The following is a 24,691-nucleotide window of genomic DNA, read 5'->3' as shown; positions in this document are numbered from 1 at the left end:
CAGCCTTTATGCTTATTGCTATTATTGAAACCTTTTATGCTTGCAATAAGGAGATCTGAATCTAGTCGCATTTACTAGATTAATTGGAGTGATTCCTGATTTATAGACAAGATAGCATAGGTGTTACAAGAATCTAGCTTGGTTTTTTTTTTTTGTTTTAACTGCCAGGAAGAGAAGTTTTGTGGAAGCTTGAAGTGAATGGAGTGCCAATAGGATAGCCTAAAAGGGAGCAAAATGGGGCCCCACTTTTTGGTGTACAAAACCAGAGCACAGCTGGATTGTCCACATCTCTATGCTTCATGTTGTGGAGTGATTCTCTCCTCCAGCCAGTGCCAGGTTCCTCAGTTTCTCATCTGGTGAAAGATGCTCATTTAATGCCTTGGTCTTCCTCTTTAGCTTGAGCTAGATGAGGTTTCACTCATGTTACTAGACTAAATTTTGATCAGTTCTTCATTAGATGTGCTCCCATGGTAGGACACAGGTTACAAAGGCAGTGTTGTAGCCAGGGACAAAATCTCAAACTCCTCCCCATCTGTACCACGGAATCAGAGTCCAGTTGCCTGTGAGTACTAGATGGACAAGGGATCAGTGATGCCTACAGAGTGGTTTAGGTTTCAGACATAGTGAACTGCCCTCCAGGGCTGTCTGTTTGCCTCTCTCAGCCCTGCAGGGAATCCAAAGCTACTAAGCTGGGAGGTGGAAGATAAAACAGCTTGCGGCAAAGTGGGATGGGATCTGACTAAAGCATTTGTGAGTGCTGCAATCTGGCCTTGGCAGATCAGGCAAACCAAAAGGCAGGTCATGTTGTTAGGCAGTGTTAGCAAAACCTTCTTTTTTAAATTAAAGATCCCAACTAGGAACGTGAACAATAATATTCTGTGGAAAGTGCCAGCCAATAGAAAGGCAAGGAATCATGGAGGCAAGAGAAACAAAAGCAATAACACAGGGGAAAAAAGAGTGCTTTCTTCCAAAAGCTCACAGTTAACAATGCCTACTGCATAGCTCTTCTGTCTGCTGTTACAGAAGAGTAAATGGAATGTCAGAGGTGTCAGCTCAGTTGCATTAGCACACCCAGTGTTACAAAATGAGTGCATCTTTAAATTGTAGGCTTCTCTTCCATGACCTCTTTTACTTCTGTGCCTTTTGAAATTGCAAATAATCATCTTCATTTCCAAGGCAACAGGCATTTCTGCCATTTGTGCATTTATGGCCGTTGTGGTCTTCTGATCTCATCTGGTTTTGCGGCTGCAGTCAAACATACATGCCATATAGCTTAGTTCAGCAAAGCCACCCTTAGCTGACCTGGAGTATCTTCTTATTATTCTAGGGCATTTAACCACAGCCCCAAAAAGGCTCCCTTTTGTAGATCAGTAAATATCAATACAGCAACTGTGTGCTTTCTCTTCTTAAATGTGTTAGCTTGTCTTCCAAACTGTGGAAATCAATTCAAGGTGTAAAAAATCACAGGGAAAAATGTGGGAAATTGATCTGAAAACATGTAACTTTTGCAGACAATTCAAATTTTTGCTCAATGTTTAAAGGATTTTTATACGACTACAGGACCATAGTATTTTGTTACCAAGTCAGGTTGATTAAGTCAGTGAAAAGAATAAAACTCTCACACATTTAAAAAGTTGTGAGCAGAAGCAATGGGAAGGAATGTGACATGCAATGTCTATTGTATTAGTGTAAAAGCACAATTAATAGTGATTTGAGTCCCAGGAATATGGGGATTAAATAAATGACTCCAGAATCTGGGCATGCTAATGTTTTCATTGGGCTCATTGAAATATGTGGGAGGCTGGGACTAGACCATGCAGTACACTGCTCTCCAGTATCTGCATTGGAACAGACTTTGCAACAGTCAGGAAATTATCCAGCAATGACTTAAACACTGCGGTGCATAGCCTGGTATGACTCACACAGTTGGATGCACTACTGGTTTTTGTAAGAACGAGTAAAATAGATAAAGGTCATATTTTCTTTAGACAGGTAAAAGCATTTATCTACCTAGGCTGTTACAGTGTGGAACATTGAGACCTTGTGCAGCCTATGAAATTCCTTGTCTCTGCAGGTATTTTCCATAGGCTATATCTGTTCTTTATGTTTACCTCCAGATACTGCAGTTTTCTTCTGTGTGATCTTTCAGAAGTGCTGCTTCACATATGTTTTCTAGAGTATATTTATTCATAAATATATATATTCATAAATCTAAGCTTTCCTTTTTCGTACTCCAACTAGATTTGCTGCATCTTTCTTGAATCAGATGTTTGAAAGCATATTTGTATGACTACACACACAGATGTATATGTTTATTCAGAATGCTGCAGAGCACTGGCAAGTGATAGGCTGTTTTGTTGTAATTAATGTAACTCAGAAAAGATGCTTTGAACTTCTCTAATAGAGTGCACACAGTTATGGGAAATTGTGGACAACACAATCATTATGCATAACTTTGCACCTTAGATGTCTAGATATCAGCCTGACCATCTGTATTAATGCCTTCTCTGAAATAATTTATCTGTTTATAGTTCAGTTTAACCAAAGAAGTATGAAATTGTTATTAACATTTCTCATAAGTTGTTAGGCAGGTAGTTGAAGCAGTCTGGATTGCCCTACTGCTAGAAGTGATCAGTTTCATGCAAGATGCACTAGCAGTGTACAGTACAAGATAAAAATCAAATCCTGTCTCTGAAGCTACTTAATTTTATGTTGGAAAGAAATATTGCTCACCTGGTTTGTTGTTCACCTGTTGCACCTTAGCTGATGCACAGAAGCTTCCAGCAAAGCAAGATTAACAAGTGGATTGCTTGTAATGAGAGAAATATGTCATGGACATACTTGTACACATATCCAGAAGCAAAATAGGCAGACAATTTTAGAGCAGTCCTTTTTAAGGGCAGCATTTTTCAGCTACAGTTGATGCAGATTGGGAAGATACTGCCTCTCCTTGACTGACTACAGGGACTCACCAGTCCCTGTGATCTGCTAGTGTAAATAAACTCTCTATTGAAAACCAGCAAGGCAATCCTGTTCTGTCAAAAGTATTCAGATAGAAACAGTAGCAACATGTATACTTTATATTAAAGTAGCCCATTTTAATAGAGGGCTAGGGATTCACTGCATATGAATCATGTAAAGGTGGTAAAATCTTTGTAGGAGATCACCTGCCACTGGAGCAATAGTTCTACTTGTGTCATTTGACATCAGCAGACTTAACAAAGTGTATTATTTAAATACTAGCTTTGAGGAGAGACATTTCAGAATTTTACTTCAAATGAGAAACTAAGGAGCTTAAATCCTGAAATAACTTTGGGGACTGGAGTCAGTGTCCCTAAAAACATAGCACCTGTGCAGAGGACTGAACAATTCCAGACTCAGTCCTGCAGTCATACACAATCCATTTACTTTGGGTCAATTTTTCTAGAATACTGAAAACTATGTGAGGTGATACCCTATGGCCTTAGGAGGACTGTCAGTTTCCATTTAAACTGATTGCAATAGAATATTTAGCATTTTGAAAAGCAGGGAACTAAACTTATGTGGGCCACTGAAATAACTTTTACTTTTCAGATCCAGCATAATTTGTGTTATATTTCAGCCTTATAATTTATATTCAGTTAATATGAATATAGTACAAGTGAATTATTAACCTAGAGAAAATTAAGCAATTGAGGTAAGTTTAATAGATATTTCCTTTGTCATAATTCATGAAGTATAAGAATACTATGCACTGATAGTAATGAGTTTTCAAGTCATATAGTCTAAAACATGCTTCTCCTACAGGTCATGGGATAACAGCAGTAAAGGAAAAAGCAGGAACTACCCTAAGAATTCACAGTGGGAGTTCAGCCTCTCTGGAAACAGCAGAGCCTCCTGCAGCTGAAACACCAGTTTCTCGTGAGTTCAAGTCCACTGAAATTGGACAAAACTCTGACCCTGCCAAATCAGTTCCATTTAGAAAATGTTAAGATTTTGGTCACATAAACCATTTTACTGTAATTTTTGACTTGCAGGGTTGAAATTATGCTGTAACCAGCTTGTTTTCTTTTCTTAGAAGCAGAAGATTCTCTGGCCCAAAGCTCTTCTGAGAATATTCCTTCTTCTCCTTCATCTGGATCTCGTGGCATGCTGTCAGCTATCACTAGTGCTGTACAAAACACAGTGAGTCATTTTAGCTGATCTCTCTGCCCCAGTTATTATTTGTTCTTTTTCGGTTCAACTTCACTGTAGGTCACATTTTTTAAGTTACAGGTCTTTGTAAAAACAGTTATTTTGTAAGTCTGTTTAGAGTCTTTTCCATGACAAAATAACTTTAAAATTAAACTGTCTGATTAAAAAATAAGAAGTCAAACAAAACTAACTGAGTTACTATGTTTTCACCAGTTTCAGTGAAAATAATATGGTCTTTTCCAAAACTGTGTAGAATTTTGCAGTTTTGAAAATCTTTTTTATAATTGTACCATCATCTGATTATTTATTTTTACAGTTAAGTCCTTCCAGAGAAAGTGGGATAGGACTTGTTAGCATTTTTGAAGGCAGATAGCATAAGAAAATACTCCATTTGCTTATTTTAAGGCTTTTTACTAAGCTCTCTATTTTTAGTTCCTGTCCTTTACCTTCACCTCTTTATCTAATTTCTCATTTCATACTAGCCTTCCCAGATGGGGCTCTGATTGCAAACTTAGCAAGGCAAAATCTTTTGCTCACAGTTCTTTCCTAACATCTTTATATTTTGTGTGTTGAACTTCATCATGTACCATACCATTCCCAAATCAATTTTTGTGTTATCTTCTTCCCCAATTTTTTCTGCACCTGGTGTTTCACTTGAAATTATAGAAGACTTTAAATATTTGCTGTAAAAGCATAGAAGATTAATTCCCCACTGAGCAAGTTTTATGAAATGGCAGTTCTTTTTTATTGTATATCCAGTTCACTCTGACTGCCTCATCACTCTAATATCAAAGATTTTGGGAACAGAAGGAGATTCCTATAGATTATTCCTAAGACTGTTTCCACAGAACGTGGAGCATCATATGGCTTGTAGAGCTGGCTGGCCACCAGTAAGATTACTTGAGCATTATACAAGATTTGCAAATAAGACAAATGTGCTTGTAGGCAGCCTGGAGAGCTGCCATACCACAGTGATCAATGTGGTACAAAAAGAATCACTTGAGGTCTCAGTAATATACCTGTAATGCCACTTGAGACTTTGGAAGGGTTTTCCATTATATGTCGTGTTACATCAGCACTTGAGTATCTGACACACACATAATCCAGATTGAAATGGAAATCTTTAGCCAGTGAAACTTCTTCTTCAGTGTACATAAAAAATGAAGACACAGCAAAACATATGTATTTAAATAGACAGTTCCAGAGTCATCGTAAGTGTTAAAATTTTAAAAATCCAGTAAGGCAGAGTCTTCTGTTCATGATGGACTTGGCTCCAGATTATTCATGTCTAAAGCAAGTTCCTACAAACCAGATGCCATTGGATGAAATTAAAGTGGAATAGAATAGAATAGAATAGAATAGAATAGAATAGAATAGAATAGAATAGAATAGAATAGAATAGAATGACAGAGCCACAGAATAGTTAGGATTGGAAGGGAGCTTAGATTGTCTACTTCCTATGCCCCTGCCTTGGGCATGGACACCTTCCACTAAACCAGGTTGCTCAAAGCCTGATCCAGCCTGGTCTTTATAACGTCCAGGGATGGGGCATGCACCACCTCCCTGGGAAACCTGTTCCAGTGCTTCACCATCCTCATAGTGAAGAATTTCTTCCTGATATCCAATCTAAATCTGTCCTTTTCAAAGTAAAGCCATTCTAAATCTGTCCTTTTCAAAGTAAAGTCATTCTAAATCTATCCTTTTCAAAGTAAAGCCATTCCCCATTTGTCCAAACACTGCTTGCCCTTGCAAAGTGTCCCTCTGAAGCCTTCCTATAAGTCCTGTTTAGGTACAGGAAGGCTGCTGGAAGGTTTCCTCAGAGCATTCTCTTCTCCAGGCTGAACAGCCCCAGTTTTCTCAGACTGTTTTCAGAGGAGATGTGCTCCAGCCTTTTTACGATTTTTTTTTTTAATTTACAACAATTGTTACATTTCCTCTGGTGTAAGTTGTTCAGTTAACTGGAAATATTTGTGTAGGTTTGTTTTTGTTTGTTTGTTTTTTTAACATATTCAGAACAAAGTAAATGCATCAATCCTCTTGTTGGCTGAAGTATAGGAAATTTGAATGTTCAAAGAAGTATTTGAAATTTGAATGTTCAAAGATGGTTTCTACAAAACCACTCAACACTCCTCTTTACAGTTCATATTAGCCTAAACTGGGAAGAAAATAACCACAATGCATTATTTTATACAGGGGAAAAGTGTATTATCTGGAGGCTTAGATGCTTTGGAATTTATTGGGAAGACAACCATGAATGTCCTTGCAGAAAGTGATCCTGGTTTTAAGAGAACCAAAACACTGATGGCACGAACAGTCTCACTCTCTCAGGTTGGATATATTTAAATACAACTCTGTCAATGCAATTTCAGATTCTTTTTCCAGAATTTCACATACCTCAGAGAGAGGCTTTATTTATTGCAGTAGATGCTGGCTGGGCTTATGGAAATAAATATTAAGCTTTACAGTTGCTCTACTTTATTTTTCTTCATAGAACCACAAAAGATAATGTAAAATAATCTTTTCTGCATAATCATATATGCAATTGCTGATTTAAATAAGATAGTATATGTGGTGATAAATCATTACACTCTGGAGGCAAAATCAAATTGTTGGTGTTTTGGTAACAGCTGTAGATAGATAACTTTCAGCATAAACATTACTATGCTGTTTTCCTTGGAAATCAGTAATTCTGGAATATAACATATATTTCGTTAGGAAGTAAGCCTATAAAATGTTGTATCTCAGTGTCCTTCTAATTTAATGGTATCCTTACACAGCTGTGATTTGTGTTTTAAAGCTCAGAGATGAGATAAAAACAGAAGTATTAATGCTTCAGTACAGAATTATTTTAGTTCTCCAGACCCTGAAAGGAGGATAAACAATAGACATTGAGAAGAAAGTATATTTACTGCATGTTTACTTCCTTGTAGAGAAGAGTAAAGTATTTTTTTTAATGAGATGTTTCATCTTTAGTATTTGTCATTGGAAGAGTTAACAGACTTATACTTTTATAGTAGATCCAAAGCAATTAACTCTTGTTGAGGCCCACAGGGTTAAAATGAGCTTTTGAGAATGTCTCCTTTAACAACATGCATGGATTTGCACATAGAATCTGAGGCAGCATGCAGCATAAATCAGTTCTCAGGGGTTGCACTATTGCTTTTCAGTGATTTGTTCATAAAACTTTGTGAGTTAACTTTTGAAGATGGAGACTTCAGAGGAAAAATGTACTGTAGTGTAAATTTTAAGTCTTTTGTACTAAACAAATCACTGAAGGCAATATTGTAGGAATTTGAACAGTGGAATAACATAAGTGGTGGGAGTTCACCTGTATTCAGAGACTTGCATGTGACCTGACATGTGGTTCAGATTTATTTACCACCTTTACTGTAGGAAATTCATGAGAGGCCACTTCATCCAGGAACAGAAGGAAGGAGGAGGAAATCCTACTGGGTATCCTATCCTATCCTATTCTATCCTTCTTGTACACTGATGTGAGTGTATTAAAAGCCCACCAAAATATACCCAAGTATATAGAGAGTAGTTCTGCCCCATCTTTAGTATAAGTCATCAATCTCTTTTGTCAGTCCCTCTGTCACATAAAACTGACTTTAGTATTTGCTAAGAATATTTTATAGAAAATATTTTTTATGCAAGTTGGTGGATAGGTCCTGAAAATAATACTTTTCCCATTTTGTGGTCTGTAGAAAGGATTGCATGGCTCCTTAAGGCTGCACATGAAATTGTCCTTTCTCTTTCATTATAATGGGTGAGGAAATTTATTATATGGTATCTATAGCTGATATTGCTTTTGAAAATATAAGCAAAATATTTTTTTGTTAATTGTATTTTAAAGAGAGATGGTTAGCAATTACCATTGGGAAAGCCCTGCTTAGAATAGTATATAAATATTTTATCAGAGAAAATTATCAAAAAAGAAGTTAGCTATTTCATCTCTAAAATTTTAGCTCTGCAGGTGTGATATAATCCCAAATTTTATTACTACTTCTAGACACATGGAAGCAGATAGTAATAAAATCTGTCACACTTACAGTACTATCAATAAAACATGGAATGATGTATATTTTTACAGCTGTTGCGAGAAGCCAAAGAAAAAGAGAAACAGAGGCGGGCCCAGCAAGTTACAGTAGAAAGAACAGCACATTATGGACTACTTTTTGATGAATTCCAAGGTTTGTCTCATCTTGAAGCTCTGGAAATCCTGTCAAATGAAAGTGAAGCTCAGGTACAGTATGCAGACAGCATAAATCAATATGGTTGGTAAAAAAATTTATCTTCACATTATGTTTCTTTTGCAGATGCATGTAGAATAAACTGTAAGTTTTCCATCAAGTTCGGAGAAAGCTGAATTGATCCTATGGGTTAGCTCTGGGTTTTAGAACTCAACACATCTAAAATGTAACTGCAAGAATAACTCAAAACAAACTTCATAACTGGCAGGTATTTTTGTTAGGACCATATGTAGTCTGCCATACACAGCTTGTGACACTGCAGATGTCTTGCCAATTCCTTGCAAAATTTGCAAGGAGGTTGAAATCTTTTGGTTGAAATCAGGTCCATTCGGGAATTCCAGACCTACTGCATGTGGAGGCTGCTGAATTAAAATTAGTTCCAGATTACTTATGCAGTTCTTATTGTGTTGGTTTTTAAAGTTACATAGAACTACACCAAGATATTATTACTGGAAGTATAGAAAAGTCTCTCTGAAGATGGTAGTGTTAATAAGGCCTATCTGATAAATATGTATTTCAATTTCAACTCTCAATTTATTTGCTCTGCTAGTACATCAGTAGATTGCTGACAGTGGGCTAATAGAATTTTGTAGATTCCTAGTGGTGATATTTTTGTACTGAAACAATTTTCTAAGTAAATTTTTTAAAAACAAATTTTCTTTTTTGTTTGTTATTGCAATTAGCATTCTTTGCCCTGTGGGGTACTTCTTAAAATATGGCCAACTTATGTTTTAAAATATTTTATTTGCTCTTATGAATAAAACAAGCTTATGTTAATAACAGTTAGGTGCATACTGTCAATGTTATTTTTATTTTTGTTACTACCTAGATGAAAAACTATACATTCAAAGCACACATGTAAGGTTCAAGGGTCTGGTTTTGGGAGCAAAAAACAAAACCAAAAATGGCCAAACACCCCTACGCACTAAACAGGAATGAGATGGATAGATAGATAGATACATACGTACATATATACCTACATACATACATACATACATAGAAAGCAAGTTCAGGCTAATTGCATGTATCAGCAGTATTTTTATTTTACTGTGAAATACCACAGGGTAAGCCAGCCATGTGCAGGTTGTTACCACAAGGTTTCTGATGCACTGTGACTGTGTGGGTCAACAAGCCCAGTACTCGGATAAATGTTCCACTTACCATGCACAGATGCACCCAGACACAGAATACAGAAAGAGTACTGTAGAGAAACTTGAGACCACTTCTAATAGCCCAAAAGCCACAGGAGTGCAAGAGGTACTGAAGACATGTGTGTTTAAGTTTTTATTTTAAAAGTTTCCATTAAAAGAAATTCCCAGTTAGCCCTTGAAATGGATAGTCCAATAGAAAGGAAAGAAAAAAACTTACGTGGCCTTCCCAACCTGACTGGAGTGCCACAGCTTTGTCTGGGGTTTAACCCTGAGCACAGGAGCTGGACACAAGGACTCACCAGTAAGAAAGTAACAGCTGTGTCCAGCCTTGCACTGAGGTAGAGTGCACCCCTGTCCAACAGGCTTTAAGAAAGCCCCTTGAAACAAACACTAAGGTCAAACTTTGTACCAAGGGGAGTAAGGGCATTTCTCCAGGCTTCCATAGACAGAAGGATCACTCTGCTCACGGAGTTAACAGCATCTAACTCTAGTACAGTGATTCAAAGAACCTGTTTCCACCCCTCTTAGGTGTGCCATCCTGTTAGATATGCAGGGACTTGCAGATAGCTGAGACATGCAAAGACCTGCCAATACATTCCTCAGAACAGGTAGATTGTCAACAATTTTGGCTGCATTTTGAAGGCAACCTTTTCCATCTCTTCCCATATATAGTGCTCAGACTAACCATTGTGCTCTTTTTGCCTGCTGCCTTCATCCAGGCAATGCCAAAACAGTTTGCAGTTAAACAGTAGATTTATAGTTCAAAACTCATGTTCTGGAAGAAGGAAGGGACCTGATGATGTGGCAAGACTAGTGTAATTTTTGTGGTACTCAACAAATTTTGTTGACAAGTTCTAAAAATATGTCTAAGATGGGAGATTAGAGACCAGATTTGAACATAATGAAGGTTTCCATTCCTTAGTCTATTTTGGATTCAGGCTCTAAATTAGCATTTATTAATACTGTCTTTTCTTTTACAGATTCAGTCACATTTAGCAACACTTGATGGAGAGCAGTTGGAGACTGTGAAAAATGATTTAATTGCTATAAAAGAGATCTTTGTTCCAAAGGAATTAGATGATGAAGTGGTGCAGGCGCAAAAAGGTAATTAGAATTACAGAGACTTAACCATATGAATAATTGCTACTTTTTTATCCAGTAATTAAAAAAATTCCAGTCCAAACTGTAATTTCTGATATCCTAATAGTCTTCATAAGGTAGTTACTAAAATGAATACTCAAAGTTCTGGAAGCTGATCAGTGCTTAATTTTGAATTTATATTTTATCTGAAGTATGAATTATGCAAGCATAAATAAATATTAAATTCTTTTGCTATATCATCAATGAAAGCAAAAAATGGAAAATAACAACTTTTTTGATAACTAAACTTTTCTTACTGGATAATCTGCAAGTTTTATTTTTTTATTGGATAATCTGCAAGTTTTGAAGTACTTAGAAATGATTTTCTGTTCAGCAACTTCATCCTCACTCTGCATCCCCCCTTTCTAGATGGGGGAAAAGATTTGAGTATCATAAAGAAATTTAAGAATCCTGAATTTTTGAGTGAAAGTGACTTTGAAACACAGTAGCAAGCTGCTTTATAGGTTTTGCCTAGCAAGATGTGGCACGTGGAGTGTGAGAAGGAGGTTAGAGCATCATAAGCGTTTCCATGACTGAATACAGTTATGGCACAGCATTGAAGAGAATGCGCTGAGCTCCCAAAAATGCAGTAAAATCGGTGGGTGTTTTGGTTAGGGGCAAAATATGTGTCTTAAACGGGTCAGAAATGTTAGCAGTTCCCCAAACAGGTTAGAAGAGAAGGGTAAGAAGTCAGCTTGAAGGCAGCGTGGTTCATGTCTCCAGGCCTGTGAGATCCACACCAAACCTCTTAGATCCACAGCAAAACCCCTTGACCTAACTGAAGACTGGGTTATGCCACTGAAGGCCATATTGCTGTGTTTTGGAAGCAAAGAAACATAAAAGGATATTTCTTCCACATCCTCTTGATCTTCTCAGGGTTACTTTGCCCACAAAACCTCCATTTTGCAAGATGGTGAGATAAGATTTCTTTAGCCTTCAGAAGAGTTAGCAAAACTGTGTTAACATTCACATGTTCTAACAGGAGAGTAATTTCTTCTCAGATTGCTCTTTCTGGTAGTGCTTACTCAGCTTGCCTGATCCCTCTCACAGGAAACTCACTGTTTCTCATTGAGGGGAACAGCAAGTGCTCAGCATAAAGTCTTAGTGTGGTAAAGTTTTGTGCTGTTTTTTTCCCCTCTTACTTGCTCTTTAAACCCCATACCTCTATGGAGTTGTGCAAAATAGAAGTCAAGAAAATGTATTACCTGCTTAGGAGTGAGGATTCATGAGATGTCTGTTGTTCCATAATTTCTGTGGAAAGTAGTTCCTTGCTTTGAAGCCAGCTCCCAGGAGAAGCTCTGTTTCTTGCACAAAGTGATGTTTTCTCTGAAGGTCAGAAGTTCTGGTTTTTTCAGTAAATCACAACTGCTTATCCTGCTCCTTGAAACATTTACAGGGGTTTTGAATGGGCTGCAACCAAGACAGTGAACACCTTAAAAAAAGAGACCAAACCAAAGTGTGCTGCAGATTTGTCCTTGCAAAAGCAAACCACTCCTCAGTGAAACACATTCCTTCCTCCTAAGGCTGCGGAAACTGCTCTGACTGTTTTCTGGTACAAGTAGCAGGAGGCCGCACACATACCCTTCCCTCTAATGTTTCCTCTCACTTTGATTATGCAGCCCTTTCATGCATTTTCCATTGCAGCTTCATTTCAGTTGTTTATGAAAAAAATAGGAGAATATTTGAAAATGTGGCTTTACCTGCATTTTGAAAGCTTTTAACACCAAAAATTTCATACGTGAGGTTAAATAAGACAGTAACCACAGTGAACAGTCAATTGAATATCTCAGTTATCAATAGTTTTGGTGCATATACATGCACACCTCCACACATTCCTTTCTTGTGCCACTGTCATTATTTTAGTGCTGGAATACTTGGTGAAACTATTTCGCTGGATGTATTTGATCATATAAAATACTATAGCTGTAACACTCTAACAAAAACTGTCTTGTTATTTCTTGCAGCAGATACAGGAGAAGAGTTTGTCAGCATGCTCACAGAACTGCTCTTTGAATTGCATGTTGCTGCTACTCCTGACAAGCTAAATAAGGTTAGCACCTGTTACTGAGCTGCCTTCAGTTTCTTGGGCAAAGAAGAAGGGCTTTGTTCTAAAATCTGACACAGAGCAGTACCCAGTTCACTGCAGACAGCTCAGAAAGCAAAGTACGGCAGACTGAGACTAAAATGCTGAATATAGAAAAGCTTTCACAGAAGTGAGATGAGTAAGGCAGTGCAGTTGGATGAGCTCTTTCCAGTGTTAGAAGGCTTGAATGTCTCAGCAGAACAGGACTCATGGGAACAGCAGATCTGTCCTTGCAGACTGGGAACAAAAGTCAGATTCAGAATCATTCTTCTTGCTCTAAAAGTGAGTTTTATGCTACTCTCTGTAGCCAGAGAGCTACTACCACAAAAGTGAGATGTCTGGGAGCTAGTCACATAACTAGTCACATAACTAGTCATAGTTTTGTACTATCAGGTCCCTTTAAAGCTGGTTCATCTGCTGGTCTTAAGCTCAAATGAGTGTTCATCTCTCTAGCTACATAGATAGACTATGGATAACTAGCTTAGGCTTAGGTCTTAATGTCTTTTAATTTGATTTCATGAAAAATTTCTGTGTAAATTCTTTTGAATGATAAAGGTGAAATATTAACCTTGGAATTAACACCAGCTGTATGTGTTGGTTAGGATTATTATACCTTTAGAGGAATTATCCCTGGATGATCAAGCTTTATGCAGTCCAAAATGCTTCTCCCTACAATTTCTTAAGTGTACACTTCTTAAATGCCACTCTGAGGTTTGATACATTCAAATTTCTGAGTATAAAGAGGAAGTAACTAAATGTATTGTTAATTGATGTTCAGGAATGTCATTTCAGTCTCTTCTCAAACTGAACTTTGGGGTTGGGCTCTTTGTTTGGCAGGCTAGGAAAAAAGCTCATGAATGGCTGGAAGAAGCCAGTTTGTCCACCCCAGTAGACATAGAAGAGGAGCTAAATGAAAAACCTGAAGAACCTGGTGAAGAAAAGACTCAAACAGACAATAAAATTGAGAGTGATAAAACAGAAGTAGACAAAAGCAAAACTGTGGAGGTAAAATAACTTTTGCAGGATAAGTTTCATTAAGTGATAAGATTGTTTCTTTGTGTGTTGGCTTTATATGTCATCCTTAATTTTTAAATTCATGAAATAAGAAATAATAACACACAACTATTCACTGTAGACTCAGTTGAAGACTAAATTGCATAAATATTCTTACTGTTATTCTGGTAAATATCACAGTGGCAGGTTCTCTATCCCATTGTTTTTATGGTTTTATATCTGTGTTTTTGTGTGTAAGCATGTGTATACTCAACATACAGTGAGCTGAGGGATGCTGAGGTGTAATGTCAAACATTACATGCACACTGAAAGTTGTATCTCAGTGTTTCTTAGTATCTCCTTCTCTCAGTGACAATACATGGGAAAATGTTCAAACTATTTAAAGTTTCAATCATAAACAGACAAAACAGAAATATTATTTAGGCAACTAACAACTGTTCATTCTGTTTATGGAAGATAGCTCTTAAGGCTAAAAGTGTTCATTTAGACAGTTCTGATAAGGTTAATTGTGATGAGTATTTTCTGTCAAGTTAATGGCAATACTAAATATGATTGTTATCTTTGTTGAGATTATTTCTAAATAGAAATTATCGTGTTTCCTTACAAAAAAGTCTAAAGAAGCAGACAGAATATATACACTGTATATATTACAGATTTTTATGTGATTGTAGATTACCACCTGGCATCAGCTTGTGAAAGCTGTGACTCCACAGTGCTACATAAAGATTTCTATAATTGTTGATAAAAGCCAATTTTTTATTGGGCACGTTATCTATTTCTGCTTTAGAGATTCAGCTGAGGGATGGCTCAGTACTTTTGGCTCCCTATGAAAATAATTATGATTGTGACTTATTCTAGAGATTAGGTATCTTTCTGTTTGTTAGGGCAAGGTTTAAAAGTGGTATGTTGGAAAATCCAAGAGCCTGACCTGGTTCCCAGCCAAGCAGACAGTAGAATTGATCTTACTAATTTTTCAGTGCAAGTAGAATGTCTGTATTTTATAGTCTGTGGATATTTAATTTTCCAGTATTGTTTGTGAGGATGGCTGATTTGATTTCACCATGTATCTGCTGGTATTTCCAGTTGGGGTAGGAAGGATTCCTATATTTTAAATTCTTTTATATCTATATATCTATAAATATATTTATCAGTGTTGTTATTATTTGTTATATTATTCCCATTTTTAATTTAAGGAAATCTACATGCTGTCCATTGAAAGTCTGGCTGAGGTAACTGCTCGTTGTATTGAACAGCTTCATAAAGTAGCAGAATTAATTCTACATGGGCAAGAAGTAGAAAAAACAGCTCAAGATCAAGCAAAAGTACTGACAAAGTGAGTAATATGTACTTCATATATGAACATTTGACATTTGCATAGAACTCATGAAGTTCCATTTAGCTTGAAGGCACAGTTAGTTCATGGATCAACAAACAGCCCTGGATTTAGGGGCCCTGGTGCTGTATTTTCTCATGAAATCAGGTTGTATAGGCTACCTGTCATTCTTTGACATGGCTAACATATGGATGTGTTACAAAAACATGACCTATACACAGGCTAAAAGTTGTTTCTGCTCCAGCAAGCAAATGTGCCAACTTGGGTTGCATTTCCTGTTCCCTCTGCAGAAGATACTGTGCCTGCATATATGGAATTTGTTTTTAGAGTGTATAATGCAGTCCTGTTGTCTGCCAACAGTGTTTCATTATCTAGTGTTTATCTGCCAAAAAATATAAAAAATCAATTTGTAGCTCTAAACAATAGACCACATTTGTTAGCAACTTTGTAGTTAACCATAGTGAAACACCCAGAATTTCAAGAAGCCAGTCTGTCTAGTGGGGCTCCAAACTCAGATATCAAGCTCTCTGTAGTTATTAAGTCCACTGATTTCAGTAAGTTTTCGTGTTAAGATATTTTAAACAATTGACTCCTAAGTAAGTAAAATATTTAACCAAGCACTTGTCCTTAAGAATGCTACTAAGAATAGCAAAGTCCGTTGGAACACTTCAGTCTAAAACAAAGCACTTATTAAGTATTTTTCAGAATCAAAGCTAAGGTTCAGTGCACCTTGCAGGATGAGGCCCTATGGGATACACTTGGGAATGTCTAGGAAAACAATGAAGGATCTCAGAACAGAATTGTTCTCTCATATTTTAACCACAAGTGGTCTTTCCCTTTTAGCACAGAGTAGATGTTTTATTGTTCGTAGAAGACTTCTCAGTGTTCTCATTCAAGTTTGATTTATTTCCAACAGTATTCCCAGAAATTGTGTTGCTGCAATCATCAGAAAAAACATAAACTAGAAGTTAAGAATTTAAACAAGTGAAACATTGCACTGTCAAAAAAACCTGGTGTGTGCAACAACACATCATTTTGCTGCTGTAGTCAGCAGTGGATTTTTCAGTGAAGGAATATAAAATCTTTATCATGAACAGTTTTGCCTAAATATTTTAAAGATACTTAGAAGCAAAGTTACTTTAAGAACATCTTTCCTTCCAAGATAAAGTTTTTTTCCAAGATGGGGTTTTTATCTATTAATAGGTCAAGAATGTATTTTTATATTTGTCTCTCTTATTTTTTTAAACCAGTTTAACAAGTGCCATGTGCAATGAAGTTTCATCTTTATCAAAGAAGTTTTCTAATTCTGTAACAGCAGCTGGGGTAAGATGACAGCATTTTCTGTAGCATTTGTGCTTTTTTTAACAAAGTTCACCTCTTGAAACAGAAATTCTTATGTGGATCCAGAGGCTTTATATCAGCAAAGAGGCCACTTCTTTCCTCAGGTCAAGAACACAGTGCATTTTTACAGAGGGAAAGTTTATAAGCCTTGTAAAATCTCTCTTTCTAGAAACCACTTCCTGTTTTTCCTGATCACCACTCAACACTTCTCACATTGAAGGGCCCCACATTTGAAGTTACACAGCTTGATGATGATTTCTTCTCCAACTTAGCCTGTCCTTTTGAACACATTTCTGTAAAAGTCATTAACAGATTGTACTTGCAGTACCTTAAGATGGTTTCATGAGTTGTCTTCTTAGCCTTTACTAGATCCCCTGGCTTAGCACTGCAGTGTTTTCAAAAGTTTTAAAAGATTAGAAAATCTGTTTGGTCCAACTTTAAAAAAAAATCACTCTGTCTTCTATCACAAGATATTCTGTTTAAGAACATCAATTTATCTGTGAACATCTTTGCTAGAAATAGTATCCTGCCTTTCAAGATGCTTCAAGGATGACTGACATCTCAGTATTATAGCAGGATTCAGAGGTAAAAATGGTGCTGTTGCTGAAATCTTCTGTAAATATCAGAGAAGAGCAAATTTGGGTTCTCCTGATTGTTCCATGAAAACATGAATGTAATTCAAATGAAATTTTTCCAGTTTTCCATTAGCTCTTCCAGCACATCTCTGAGCATGTTTTTTCATAGTTATTTGCTAAGGATGTGATTTATGTCTTTCCTTTTATCAGGAATAATTTACATAACTTCCAATTACTGCAAGGAAAAAATGCTTATTTTACATTTTGGGATTGTACTTTAGCATATATCTGTGGGACACTTGAAATAAATGTATGCACAAAAATATAAAAAAATTGCACACAAAATATTAAACTGGCCCACTAAACAGTGCATTTTGTAATGGATTTTCTAGTAACTGAGAGTAAAAATGTAATTCTTTTCTCCGACCATCTCTCCTTAGTTCTGCCATCTTTCTCCAAACTAAAATTAAGAAGTTTCATGTTTCTGTAAATCTGTAATATGAGAGATGCAAGGCTGTAAGTGGAAATCCTTCAGTTAAATTAATCAGTATTGTGTTCAGTGTTGAAAGAAAGCAACTCTTGCTGGAGGTTGCTGTTGTTCTAAAGAACCACAATGCAAAGAACAGCGGGAATAAAAAAGGGAAGAACTTTTGCCATTTTAAAAAGTAGAGGAGCTAATGAATCTTGATTTTCTAGCCTCTAGTAGTGTCACTACTCATTGTATCCATCTGTCTTCCTATCTGGTGCTTGAGAGGAAGGTCATGCATGTTGAGCTGTTTCACTGGGCAACCAGCACTGCCCAGCACATGTGCTGCCTCCAGTTTGGGGATCTGAGTTTCACCTGGTTTTCCTTCTGTCAGGGACCTTTCCTCTGGTCCTAAACACAGACATTTGTGTAACTTCTAAGAACTTCATTTTTCTTCTGACATGTCTTTTTCCTTTTGGTGTCCTTGAAAATGAGCAAGGAGTTAAAATTTTTGTGGGATGTGAAAAGGTCACTGATAGACAGATGGCCAAACAACGTCATTACATAAACCTCACACCTGTAGGAAAGAAGCAATTTGAAACTCTGTGGTACATGAAGTAATGAAGAAGTAAAACCCTGGGCCTCAGGGTTCGTTGTACTCTGTGTTAGAAGTGCATGGGGTGTTCTGAGGTGGGGTTGAAATGCAGACACAGTTACTAGCAATGCTGAGATAAACAGGCTGAGTAAGAATCAAGGTGAAAGAAGACCTCTACAGAATTCATAAAACTACATCTCTGATATCAGTATATTTCTGTTAAGTGTATTTCTTGACCTGGCTTTTCATTCTGTTTTCTGATTTACAGAGCAATATGAAGGCAGAGGTTCTTAACCCCATTATTAACAGTGTGCTATTAGAGGTAAGCTCCACCTCTTCACGTTAGAAAATGTTCTAATAAAATTATTTTAAATGAGACAGGCACATTTATTTCCAAAGGCAAAAACTATTTAAAAAGTAATGACAATATCATTCTGGCTGTTTGGTGCCAGAACATAAATTTTGTGTTCAGCCTCTCCCACAAATACTGTAGCAGTCAGGTTGCATTTACTGAGGATTCTTAAGGGCTGCATGACTGAAGTGAGGCTGGCCAGCTCTGAAACTCTGCTGCTGTGCTGGTCAGAGCGCAGTAACAAATTGCAGACTATTCTTTGCAGACTGTTCAGACTATTCTTTCCTTTAAAATTTGAATTGTAGGTATGCTACAGGGTTTCTCATCTGCTGGTATTTAGATTTTTGCAAAGATTCACTGTCTAGCAACAGCCTTGGTCAGCACATGGATAACCATGTATCAGACCACCAAAATGTTCATGAGTGATTTCTTTTATTTGACACCATGTTCTGTTTTTCTTCAGAAAAGCACAGTGAATAAAACATACTTCAATTTTACCAATAGGAGGTTGAGATGAAGTAATATCCTCATAAAGTCCTGAAACTCATAGGAGCTGCAGCACAAGTTTTTAACTCCATTAGATGACACTTCCCTTAAAGCATAAAGAAATATATAGTAGTGACCATATATTGTCACTCTGTGTTTAATAGCTGCATTCCCTTAAAAATAAGGAGAAGATTGCTTTACAATAGGAAATTTTGCACTGAATTAACAGTACCTTTAAGGAAAATTAAGGAAAGTTGAATAGAACTGTAGTGAAGACTACAATGCAGTTCCTTTTGTTATAGGGTAAATTTGCTGTAGCTGCTGACTTACCTTCCTGTGCTCCAGGAACTGCAAAATCTAAGAATATTTAAAATTGTGGAATACCATGTTTTGTACTTCATAAATCCTATAGTTGTGTACAAATATGTATTAATACAGTCTAGGATCATGGAGAATTACAGGGCACTATACTGTTCAGTATTAGAAATTCCAAAAATAGTACTACAAGTTAAAACCATTATAATTTGAACTGTTAATTTCAGTGACACTTCTCCCACCTACAGCAAAATCAAAATTAGTTCAGTTGATGGAAAGACTAGCTGGTTTGTGTTTAAAAGTCAAGTCTGCTTCTCAACACTGTGGCATTTTATTCTACCCATATTACCAACAAAACTTAGAGTTCAAACTGAGTGGCAGTCAGATTTTTGTATATTTATTCAGGCTATGCTATGTACAGATTCTAAAATCATGTGTGAAGACAATGCTAATATAGCATGATACAAATGTAAAAAAAAAAAAAAGAAAATAAAAAGTCCAGTTTCATTCCTGAAGTACATGGCAGCTGTACTGATGACCCACATGTTTTCTCCCCCCTTTAGGGCTGCAACAGTACTACTTATATCCAGGATGCCTTCCAGTTACTGCTTCCAGTTCTGCAGATTTCCCATATCCAGAGCAGTTGTTCCAAAGCCCAGGAGCTGTCAGCTTGAGAGCAACCACAGACCCGAAGTGTTGAGCTGTGCCAAGAGAAGGGCTGGTACAGGAGATGTCTGGCCACTAGAGTTCTTTGAAGACACTAAATGCGGTTTTGCACACACAGTACTGAACATTTTAGAACTCTTTCAGATTTTAAGACTTTAGAAGTAGTTAGTAAAGTGAGTAATTTCTTTTCCAGTGCAGTTCATGCTTTGCATTAATTTAAACAGAAGTTTATTGATATTAGCATTGACTTAAATACGGATTCTAAATGTTGACCCTTTCAGTTGTAAACAATGTATGAAACAAAATGGAATGTAAAGTTTCTTAAAACATTTTACTTCAGATTACCATTTATATTGTTTGTATTGTAACTGCAGTTTAAAAACTATATTTCAGAAGATGGTTTCAGTATTTAATTTTTGCCAACATGAACAAATTATCAAAGTGTTGAGCTTGTTAAGTATTATTTCCAGTAGCAAATAATAACATCATATTAATTTGTACCACTAACATAACACTTTGTATTGAAGGAGTTACACAGCAATAGGTATTAACTTTACTAAGTGAAAATTATGGAGGTTATGCATGAAGAATTATACTGAAAAGAAATTTTCTGAGCCAGTTAAGATTACGGGTGTAGCTCTGTATTTGCTGACCCATAAGTTTATATTAAGTTAGGTCCATTTCATCATTTCAATGGCTGAGCAACAGGAAACAAAAGTAATCTTTTTCATATGCAGAGGATAGAAAATTTCCCTTTTGTTTGGCAGTCAAAACACCTGCTGAACAACCTTCTCTCAGACGTACTACTGGGTTAACACTTTGGGGTTTACTGATGCCTACAGTTCAGAAATAGAAGTTGTAGCAAGAAGTTATGAAAGAATTCCTTTGGGTGTGGAGGTCGTATGTCAGAGCAATCATCTTTTTTCTGAGGCAATAAAAAAAGTTAGGGCATAAACAAGCAATAGGAATGACATTTCATAACAACACTAGCAACCATGCTAATTTGTCCATATCTTTAGTTTAAAATACTGAGCTTGGACCTAAGAATTTGTTTGGCCTGGTTTACCTCTTAGGCAGGAAGAACCTTCCAATATTTTACATAGCCTGTTCTCTTGAATTTTTGTCATTTATTATGTTTCTTTCTGTTATTTTGTATTTTTCTCTTCTGGTATACTCATTAATTGTATTTAAATGCTAATTTTTACAGTTAACATTTTAATATGTTTAAGCATATTTCATACATCATAAAAATAATTAAATAGTGTGAGGCAGTTTCTGTGTTTGATAGAAAAGAGAAACTGTGCATCTACTTTGCACATGGTAACTTTTTTGAGTCCAAATAAGTGGACAGAAAGGTCTTTTTGTGTTTTACACTATTGTTCCTCTGTCACACTCATGGTGACTTTGCCCTTTTTTGTTGTTTAGAGATGAAATTTTCCCTATCCCTGAAATAAGGTTTATTATGCAAAATCTATTTCCTGGCACCCTGTAATGTAACAGACATAGAGATATCTTCCTGGGTAAGTAGAAGATGTACACTCTTCAAATTCATTTGCACAGGCTGAATATAACATCAGAAGCCTCAGGGGATAATGTTTGAAATCCCTGAGGGGCATTCTTAAGACAAAGATTGCTTGTCAGAGATACTCCTTACTAGAGGTTCATTATCTTGCTTAAATTATGCATTTATGAATAAAGTACCTTACCCTGAAGTAAAAGAAAGTATAAAAAGTAACATGGAGACCTGAAGTATTTACATCTGTTCAATGTAGGAAGGGGAACAGGGCAGTATGTAAGCACAGGGATACTCCCATCTGATGTTAGATTCAGTCATCTTGTCCTAGGAAAACTGAATGTCATATCTTTAAACCAACTTTAGATTGACTTAATAAATAAAATTCCAGTAGAAAAGTACTGTATGGATGTAGCCAGAATATTTTGTTTACACTGATTTGTATTTTTCCACCAGTCAAATAATTTGAGATACTGAACTGAGACAGTACAATAAAAGGGAGTGGTTTGAAGAACAATGTGATGGGAGTATATTCTCAGTGAAGTAATTTAATTTCTGATTTTTTATTTACCTTTGGAATGATGAATGGGATTTTACTGTGAGACTGACAAAAACAGAAGTTGCCTTAAACTTTTAATGGAGAGTGTTCTTTCTTTCATCACCACCCTTTTCCAGGTTATTACACTGAGCCTGGGCACTTGACAAGACACTAGTTTTTAAGTACTTGTGAAAATTACCTGTTTTCTTGAGCAGATGTGTTTTCCATGGCATTCCATTGACTTTTGAGCACACCCACCCTGTCATGCAGCAACAAAGGAGGCAGGCTTGTGCACTGACTAAGTTCAGAATTTGTCAGGATGAAACTTAAAACAATGTCTGCATGCCTACAGCCTTGCAGATGATCCACAGTTACAGGTCATCCCTGAAGAACAAGCTGGAATTAGGCTGTTAAAGAAGTAATTTACTGAATCTTAAGGATACTGACTTCTTTTTGTCTTGGGTTTGGGGATTTTTTTTGGGTAAACAAACCAAAGCAAGCTGAAAGTTGTTCACTGCTTTTTAGGGTATAGTTTATTCATGTGTAAACATCTCTTCCCCATGAGTTCCTCCTACACTCCAGCTTCCATTGCTAGAGACAGCTGAACAAAAGAACTGTCTCTTCCACTTTTTATCATGCTGCTTAAATCACCCACTGAAGCCTTTAATATCTTCCTCCAAAATGTGCCTCAGTAATATCATACAAAATCACAGTCATTACCAGTTGGGATGCTTTTTAATGATGTGTGTCACCAGTAATGTCCAGTGTCACTCACCAGTCAGGATTCATAACAATTTCAAGGAGTCTGAAACACCACACAGTATTTGAATGACAAATTTCCCCCCTTTTTTCTGACTCACAGAAGTGTTTTTTATCATACAAGCATTCACCCAGCTCATAGGATTATCTTTGAGACATTCCAGTTCTATTTGAGATGACAGCCCCATCCTTTCTGCTAGTCTCAGAAAAATGTAGAGCGTGGAAAAGGACTTTCCTGAGTTCTTTTGAAAACCATCTCAGAGTAAGGCTTAACATGATGCCATCAGCCAGTCTGACCTACTTTGGAGTTCTTGCAGTTGGACTGGAAAGCCCTCTGGACTTTAAAACCTTTATTCTGTCTCAGGTCAACCTTTGTTGCTGAAGCTGCTTTTATTGTGCAACTTATACATTTTCCATGCTGTCTCCTACTTCAGCATTCATATTGATGACAGTGTGCAGTTTTAGAATTAAAAATTGAAAATAAAATGTCAAAAATTCAGCTGTATTAAAAAGATGGGAGATGGAAATTATTTTCAAAAGAAAAAACGAAAGACTGTGCTCTCTGGAAATTAGAACCATTTTTGAGGTTGGATTAGAGAAAAGCCTCGAAAAATATTTTTTCAGCATTTTTCAGAGTAAACAAGAGATGACATCTGATTAACTCAGCAGAACAGGAATAGTGCACTCCTGAAGTAAAATGAAAATCTGCATGAACTGAAAGGTAGTCAAGAGGTGGAACATTAAAAGAGGAAGAGCTCAAAGGAAGGAGTAGAAAGGAAACAGGAAAAAGAATAGGTAGGAACAGTTAATTTGATCACTGTGGATCTGCAGTGCTCATCCTCCCTCTATTGGCTGCCCTGCAAAAGTCTTTGAGCACACGTTTGCCAAGAACTCCTTAGCAGTCTCCCCACTTTGATCTCCTCTTCACAGCCTTCCATTACAGCCTTTTGAGGACCTACCCAGAGCACCAGGTAATTCAAGTAATTTTTAAACACCTTCAGAAGTCTCTCAACCCATTTAATAGATTTGGGAAAATGCAGCCCTGCACTTCCAGCCCTTTGAGATCTCAGAGACTGTATCAGCAGCTTTCTGGTGCTGGCATTTAAGATGGTCTCTGCCTTCCCTCCAGTTCCCTTTGCCAGTTCAGTCCCGTGTCCATTTTGCACATTCTCTGCTCCATCAGTTCCACCTTCCCCACCAGTTCTGTTCACACACACACCTCTTCTCCACCTTCGTGTCTCTTTTCCCTTGCTGATTTCTTAGGCTCTTCCCTCCTGCCCATCATCTTGTGCTTGAGAGGCTGCACCAGGACATCCTTTCCCTCCTGACATGTTCAGTTCTGACAAAGCCAGAAATAAGGACAAGGAGTTCCAAGGATGTGGGAGGAGAGAAACCAAACCTCAGGAGAAAATGGCAAGACTAAACCAGAATTACTTCAGGATCACATTTTTTGTTACCATCCTTACCGATGTCCCCCCGTTCTTCCATTATTTCCTGTAGTTTGGATCATAGTTAGAAGACAAGGTAAAGTTTACCCAGCAGGCAAAACTTGAAAGAGCCTTTTGGGTTTTCTTGTTTATGGTGTTCCTAAAGGTAACTTGGAACCTTCCAGGGTAGTAAAGCCAAATACTTGGAGAGCTGTGGGATAACTGTGAGTAATAAAATAGGAAATCACAGTTTATTTGTCTAAGGAAAAGAGGTAGGTTATAGGCAGCAAGAATAATAATAGAATTAAATTATAGAAGAAATAAAATTAAGTTGGGGTCCCAAGAAGCAGGGCTGCCCCTATCAAGATCTCTAGAACTGAAGGGGAAAAAGTGATAGATAGCTTGAATTACTTGAAGCATTTAAACTCTGACCAAAACTGCCTTAGCAACTCTGTAGTGAATTGAGACAAATATGTCTCTTTGTCTGTAAGCTGCTCTCTATAATAAGCAG

At 36.9% G+C, this 24,691-nt stretch overlaps 1 protein-coding gene across 2 annotated transcripts in view; it reads left to right on the top strand.

Annotated features, from left to right (window-relative positions):
• FAM114A1 (family with sequence similarity 114 member A1) overlaps positions 1 to 21,207 on the top strand; it is a 29,478-nt gene extending 8,271 nt beyond the window's left edge. For both annotated transcript variants that reach the window (XM_005490503.4, XM_074541606.1), the window contains 11 exons: positions 3,787 to 3,900; positions 4,058 to 4,164; positions 6,367 to 6,501; positions 8,267 to 8,419; positions 10,558 to 10,681; positions 12,682 to 12,767; positions 13,638 to 13,805; positions 15,008 to 15,147; positions 16,398 to 16,470; positions 18,393 to 18,446; positions 19,841 to 21,207. In XM_005490503.4, the coding sequence (XP_005490560.2) occupies positions 3,787 to 3,900; positions 4,058 to 4,164; positions 6,367 to 6,501; positions 8,267 to 8,419; positions 10,558 to 10,681; positions 12,682 to 12,767; positions 13,638 to 13,805; positions 15,008 to 15,147; positions 16,398 to 16,470; positions 18,393 to 18,446; positions 19,841 to 19,951 (1,265 nt within the window). In that variant the 3' untranslated portion in view covers positions 19,952 to 21,207. The remainder of the gene's footprint in view (positions 1 to 3,786; positions 3,901 to 4,057; positions 4,165 to 6,366; positions 6,502 to 8,266; positions 8,420 to 10,557; positions 10,682 to 12,681; positions 12,768 to 13,637; positions 13,806 to 15,007; positions 15,148 to 16,397; positions 16,471 to 18,392; positions 18,447 to 19,840) is intronic.
• Positions 21,208 to 24,691: the final 3,484 nt, after the last annotated feature.

This window comes from Zonotrichia albicollis, chromosome 5 (genome assembly GCF_047830755.1).
Source record: "Zonotrichia albicollis isolate bZonAlb1 chromosome 5, bZonAlb1.hap1, whole genome shotgun sequence".
Taxonomy (NCBI): domain Eukaryota; kingdom Metazoa; phylum Chordata; class Aves; order Passeriformes; family Passerellidae; genus Zonotrichia; species Zonotrichia albicollis.
This window is presented reverse-complemented; position numbering and strand designations above follow the sequence as displayed.